The sequence below is a fragment of the Sinocyclocheilus rhinocerous genome, unplaced genomic scaffold, assembly GCF_001515625.1.
Source record: "Sinocyclocheilus rhinocerous isolate Xijiao unplaced genomic scaffold, SAMN03320098_v1.1 scaffold2256, whole genome shotgun sequence".
Taxonomy (NCBI): domain Eukaryota; kingdom Metazoa; phylum Chordata; class Actinopteri; order Cypriniformes; family Cyprinidae; genus Sinocyclocheilus; species Sinocyclocheilus rhinocerous.
The window spans coordinates 195,067-202,195 of NW_015657297.1; the positions used below are offsets into that span (position 1 = coordinate 195,067).

General features: G+C 37.9%; 1 protein-coding gene across 4 annotated transcripts in view; it reads right to left on the reverse strand.

Annotated features, from left to right (window-relative positions):
- Nucleotides 1–3,629: 3,629 nt before the first annotated feature.
- LOC107720963 (transcription factor Dp-2-like) overlaps nt 3,630–7,129 on the reverse strand; it is a 68,380-nt gene continuing 64,880 nt past the window's right edge. For 3 of the 4 annotated variants that reach the window (XM_016528801.1, XM_016528800.1, XM_016528798.1), the window contains 2 exons: nt 6,096–6,138; nt 5,706–6,004 (listed from right to left, as the gene is read on the reverse strand). In XM_016528801.1, coding sequence (XP_016384287.1) covers nt 5,890–6,004; nt 6,096–6,138 — 158 coding nt within the window. In that variant the 3' untranslated portion in view covers nt 5,706–5,889. Of the gene's footprint in view, nt 4,219–5,705; nt 6,005–6,095; nt 6,139–7,129 lie in introns of those variants that run through there. The other variant, XM_016528799.1, reaches the window with a different exon arrangement.

Consider the following 7,129-nt stretch of genomic DNA (forward strand, 5'->3'; position numbering starts at 1 on the left):
CAGAAACCTTTATAGGGCTATTTGAGACCCTTTTTCCCTCAGCGACTATTTCTCAGGGTGGGGTTGAGTCAGTTTTTGTATGGGCATCTTGACTTGACAAAACACGCTATTGAGCATTCCCGCAGGGGCAAGTTGTCACAACAAGAACCTGCGTTTTATTTACTGGCAGGGATTTTAGAAATGACCTCTTCTTGAAATATGAAAAGCGAACTAAAGTTGAGCTTCCAAGTTATTTATTGGCTTTTCAGCTAAATAAAAAAAAAAAACTATTAAAATATCTTTCAAATGAAAAAAGTGGGTGTTTGAAACCAACATGGATTAGCAATGCTAAAAAAAAAAAACTTTTATTTAAGTCGTCTTTTGACTTCTAAAACCCTTTTAACCACATGCTCTTGCAAATGCATGTAGGCAGAACTGACGATGATAATCGAGATAGGGGAGGGCCATTCCACCGAATGGGTGCCATTTGCTTCCAAAACTCTTATAAAAACAGACCAAATATACTCTATTATATATATATATATATTTTTTTTTTAAAGACTGAATCTAGTAATACACGTATTTAACTATTCAAAATATGCATTGGTCCATCTTAGTTAACTAAGTTTTTACACAATTTTTAAGTGGAAGATGGATGCATTTTTCTCAGTCCTGTTACCAAAACTCTAATGTCTTTTAAAAATATGTCAACAAATTCCTTCGTTTTCCCCTCAGGCAGGTGTTTATTTTAAAGAAATAGTTGGTTTCATGGTCAAAAAATATTATTTTTATCATAAAAAAAAATCACTATTTATCTACTCAAGGTGTATTTTTCTAAAGTATACACAAACCCTCTTTTTTTTTTTTTTTAAAGGTTACTCAAACCTCAAGCTTATCAATTTTCTATGATGCAATTTATTAAACAATGGGATACATTATGGACCAAACTTAATTTAAAAAAATAGTGGTTTAACTTTATTTTTTAAAGAAAAAAAACCTGTTTAGTAACAGGAATGAAACTGGGTAACAGGAATGAGTATCCATTATATTAGTATACAGGTTTGACTACACATGTGAGGTGTTAATGATACTGATATAGTGAAAGTGTTGAACATTGACTAGTGAGCTGACCTCACTGCTAAAAAAGGCCAAATCATGTTTCTGTTTAAATCTAGTGGTCTGCAAAGGTTTTTGTTAGGGTTATGTTTAGGTGTAGAGGACGGGTTATGAGATAAGATATAAATAACAAAAAAAAAAAAAAAAAGAAAAAAAAATATATATATAAATATTAAATAAAAATTGCTATTAAAAATAATTAACTTAACAAATAATATACGTTCAGTTTTTCTGTGGATATTGTTTTCTTATAGCGCAGCTCACACTCAAACGCCATTCCATTTATGAGTCTTATACATAATTGTCACAGGATAGAAATTTCAAGTATTTTCTGTCATACTTGCAGGAATGTAATATAAAACAACAATGCAGGAACAACCATAGGTTTTCTCTGGGCAAAAGCATCGTCTCAGTGTGGATAGAAGGCCAAAACGTTGAGAAAAAGATGCATTTTCAAACTTATCTAGATTAATATGGATGTAGCCTTATATTTACATGAATAAATCTGATGACACTACTCACTCCTGTTACTTTTACTCCGTTACTATATATAAGTATAGGATGAATGAGGATATGAGTAACAGGACTGAAAGTAACAGGATTGAGATTTTAGGATAAAATGATCAAATGCATGTAATATAGTCACATGGAGTACATGCTAATATTATGAGAATACTCAGCAAATTATAGTGATTCACCAAAGATTTGTATTTTTAAAATACAAGTAACATCTAAGAAATCATTTAGGTAACAGGACAGTATATTTACAATGACGCTCCCAGCCAGCGCTACAATATCATCAAATATACAGAAAAGAAGACCACATGCTTTCGGTCATTTCATTGCCTTCAGAAGATCCAGATGTTGCAATATTATGTTGAAAATGTGTCTTGTGGAATCTCCCCAGTTTTTTAGAGGGGGGATGTGTTAGGGTAACAGGACTGAGTGAAAACCTGGGGACACAACTAAAAGTTGTATTTTATCCAAAATATAATACATTTATTTTGAAATAAATGTATTTAAAGCACAGATGGGATGTGGAGGTACACAAAAATGCAAAATAAAAATGATTTCGGAAGCATTTTAAACATTATATTTCATGTTAAAATGTAGCGTTAGGCACTGGGGACATGTACAAATGCTATATTTTCAGTGTTTTAGGTAGTTTTTACTATATATATATTTTTTTATTATATATTTTAAATTTGCAGTTAATGTGCAGGACATGATTGTATTTTATAGTTAATTTTTATGCATGTTTGTACCTGGGGACAGAAATGGCACCCATTCGGTGGAATGGCCCCGGAGCGTTTATAAATAATAAAACAATGAAGTGAGAGATAAACACAAAACTTGTGCCTTTTTGTTTGATGTAGCTGTATTCTGCTTCAGTATGGCATCTGATCAGAATATTTGCCTTCATGGTACATTTTATACATGTTGTTATATCGTTTTTTAAATAAAAATAAAAATAACCACAAAACAAAGACTGATATAGCAAATTTGCGCCACAACAGAAAATGCTAGCTCTCTTAAAATGTATTAATATATCTACGGATTGTTTATTTTGCAGTTTTTCTACAGTTTAAATTTTTAGAAATTATCTACGTTTTTTTCCTTGGCGTATTTACACTCTTGAAACGCATACAAACGCATGCATTAATGATTATAATCTCCTTAATTGATCAAATCTGTCTTAACTCTCTTTTCCTCTTGCCCAACAAGATAACCGCTAATTTGATTCTAAACAGCATAACAATCATTAACAAATTGATTTCATATTTAGTTTAAAGATCTGACCTGATGCAATTATGTCAAGTATATTTAAAATCTGTTAAATTCACATTAAGTATTGGTCTTATGAACACAACCCATTACTTACAAGGTTAAAATTTGGAATGCTGCTAAAATTATTTACTTTTTTGAATAACAACGTTTAAAGGGGTCATATGATGCGATTTCAATTGTTCCTTTCTCTTTGAAGTGTTACAAGCTCTTGGTGCATAAAGAAGATCTGTAAAGTTGCAAAGACTAAAGTCTCAAATCCAAAGAGATATTCTTTATAAAAGTTAAGAGTTAACCACGCCTACCTGTAATATTAATAATACCATATTGCCGTTTTAAAGCATTTAGATTTTAAAGCTTCATTTTTAACACCACACCACAGGTAACCAAAATTATATGTTTATATATGTATACATGTACATACAGTTACATTGCAAACCAAAATTCATTAGTTCTGTTGGGTTGAGCTGGTTTAAAATGCCGACCTGACTGGATCAGGACAGTTTGCTTTACATCTGCCACACTCAGTGCAAACAAAAACTCACAAGACTACATCTCCCAACATGCAACATTCAAATGGCCTGAGGACAACAGGCTGGCAACTATTTGAACCCGGAACAGCAGATACAACCATCCATGTTTTATTTTCCTTCAACTATTGCGATGAATGACAAGGAATAAACTATACAATACAACAAAATGACACTGAATCAACCTATAAAGAAAGAACATTTTTCCATTTTTTTAAAAAATTCTTTCAATCGGTGAACAGTAAGATCAGCACGTTGCTTTCCGATCCCCACGGAGAAGAAAAAGTGGCACTAGCCCACTGGACTACGCAGATATGGTCATATTCAAATATGACCGAAATAAATACATTTTTGGAAAGAATTTGAACGTCCCTCAGGGTAGGAAACAGAGAAGAGTAGTACACGGAGATGACATGAGGCAGTTGAACTGAAGAGGTGTTAACCCTCACTTATACGCTCTCCTCTATGGCCCGACCCGCGGCTTGCTAGCCAAAAAGCACCACACAAATACAGTAAACCGTCTCCCCCGGAGCCAAAGACTCCTGGCGTTTGTGCCAAACTGGGAAAGAGGAGGAAATAGATGGTGAGGGAAGTTAAAATATGGTAATATAGAGAGGAGTGGCAGCTTATTTCCTGTGTAGCGTTTCCTCCCGGGCTCTGCTCGCGATTCCCGTCCCAGCGCTGAGCTCAGGATCACTCTGGGGAGGAGGGATTGTCGTCGTCGTCCTCGTCATCCTCTTCCTCGTTGAAGGAGCTGGGCGTCTGGCCGCGAGACTCTGAGGCATGTGACGGGGCCGTACTGCTGAGACTGTGAACAGAGAGAGGGGATGCGAGATCAAGGAGGACCTGAATGAAAGCAGCGGTCGGGATATTTGGGGATGTTATGCTGACAGACATACCTTGTGTGGCTGAGAGGTGTTCTGTTGGAGTTTGTGGCCATGTCTGTAGGGACAGAATCACATGCTTGGTTTAGAAACCCGTATTAGGCCCCTTTTTACAAGATGTAATATAAGTCTGCGGTGTCCGCAGAATGTGTTTGTGGAGTTTCAGCTCAATATCCTCCACAGATCATTTATTATAACATTTTGAAAATGCCTCTTTTGAGTAAAAGCAGAAATGAGACTGTGAACAGAGAAAGGGGATGCGAGATCAAGGAGGACCTGATTGAAAGCAGCGGTCGGGATATTTGGGGATGTTATACTGACAGACATACCTTGTGTGGCTGAGAGGTGTTCTGTTGGAGTTTGTGGCCATGTCTGTAGGGACAGAATCACATGCTTGGTTTAGAAACCCGTATTAGGCCCCTTTTTACAAGATGTAATATAAGTCTGCGGTGTCCGCAGAATGTGTTTGTGGAGTTTCAGCTCAATATCCTCCACAGATCATTTATTATAACATTTTGAAAATGCCTCTTTTGAGTAAAAGCAGAAACCGTTTTAGTGCATGTCTCTTTAAATGCAAATGAGCTGCTGCTCCCCGCCCCCTTTTCCAGAATAGAGCTGTGTCTTTACAGCTGGTGCCTCAGATACTCCACTAAAAACATCTGTTTGGTTTTGATTGTCTTTTCATGTCTTTTGCACTGAAATCATGCGTTTTAAAGCCATATCAGTTTAAACTTCTGAAATACGGTTTTCTGAGCGCACACATATGAAGCGAACGCACAGAAAGCGGCGGTCACACGGCATGAGAGTACAAAACTAAATTCTCTTTCACGTCTTATTGCGCTTAAACTGTCAAATACACATAAGTTTGTTAAAACACACGAGTTACAAGAACAGTCAGTTATGTCGGTGAAGGTAAACAGCTGGGAAAGAAATCGCATGTTTATATTAGATCTGTGTATTAAGTGAGAGCAGTGTAATATACAGTACTGTCTATGCTGTTAATGTGAGCCAAACAATAAAATAAAAACAGAAAAACAATCACTGCTCTGGACCGAGCAATTTCTGTAGTACTAATAAGAAGACATTTCTTACTTGAATGCTGCTGTTAAATGCTCTAGCGTGAAGATAAACGTGGCGGATTGTGTGCGGCTCACTCAGGGCGGGGTTTCTGCTAATACGGCAGTGTCTGTCAACAATTGTGGGTGGGGCTTGTAAAATGTGACATCACATTTTACGGATTCTGCGAATGGCTTAGACCAGTGGTTCTCAAACTTCTTTGGTCGCGCCCCCCTTTAAACCTATAAAAAAATCTGCCGGCCCCCCTCCCCCCTTTCCCGAATCCCCATCCCACCTCAGACTACCAAATAATTTCACTAAACATTATGAAAAATTCATGAAGCACCACACAAATACAGTAAACCGTCTCCCCCGGAGCCAAAGACTCCTGGCGTTTGTGCCAAACTGGGAAAGAGGAGGAAATAGATGGTGAGGGAAGTTAAAATATGGTAATATAGAGAGGAGTGGCAGCTTATTTCCTGTGTAGCGTTTCCTCCCGGGCTCTGCTCGCGATTCCCGTCCCAGCGCTGAGCTCAGGATCACTCTGGGGAGGAGGGATTGTCGTCGTCGTCCTCGTCATCCTCTTCCTCGTTGAAGGAGCTGGGCGTCTGGCCGCGAGACTCTGAGGCGTGTGACGGGGCCGTGCTGCTGAGACTGTGAACAGAGAAAGGGGATGCGAGATCAAGGAGGACCTGATTGAAAGCAGCGGTCGGGATATTTGGGGATGTTATGCTGACAGACATACCTTGTGTGGCTGAGAGGTGTTCTGTTGGAGTTTGTGGCCATGTCTGTAGGGACAGAATCACATGCTTGGTTTAGAAACCCGTATTAGGCCCCTTTTTACAAGATGTAATATAAGTCTGCGGTGTCCGCAGAATGTGTTTGTGGAGTTTCAGCTCAATATCCTCCACAGATCATTTATTATAACATTTTGAAAATGCCTCTTTTGAGTAAAAGCAGAATTCTCTTTCACGTCTTATTGCGCTTAAACTGTCAAATACACATAAGTTTGTTAAAACACACGAGTTACAAGAACAGTCAGTTATGTCGGTGAAGGTAAACAGCTGGGAAAGAAATCGCATGTTTATATTAGATCTGTGTATTAAGTGAGAGCAGTGTAATATACAGTACTGTCTATGCTGTTAATGTGAGCCAAACAATAAAATAAAAACAGAAAATCACTCACTGCTCTGGACCGAGCAATTTCTGTAGTACTAATAAGAAGACATTTCTTACTTGAATGCTGCTGTTAAATGCTCTAGCGTGAAGATAAACGTGGCGGATTGTGTGCGGCTCACTCAGGGCGGGGTTTCTGCTAATACGGCAGTGTCTGTCAACAATTGTGGGTGGGGCTTGTAAAATGTGACATCACATTTTACGGATTCTGCGAATGGCTTAGACCAGTGGTTCTCAAACTTCTTTGGTCGCGCCCCCCTTTAAACCTATAAAAAAATCTGCCGGCCCCCCTCCCCCCTTTCCCGAATCCCCATCCCACCTCAGACTACCAAATAATTTCACTAAACATTATGAAAAATTCATGTTTTTTTTTTTTTTTTTAAAAAACCTACAGGAAAAAAAAAAACACCTGCATAACTTGAAACATAAAAAAATAGCATAGAGAGAATAGCTGGTTATTATTATTATTATTCTCTCTGTTATTTATTTATTTTGTGGGTTTCATGCTGTCCGCTAAGGCATAGGACACACACAGGCTTTCCTCCTCACCAACGACATTAAACACCATGTCTACACCGGACGCGAGCGGCAAAATACAGTAGA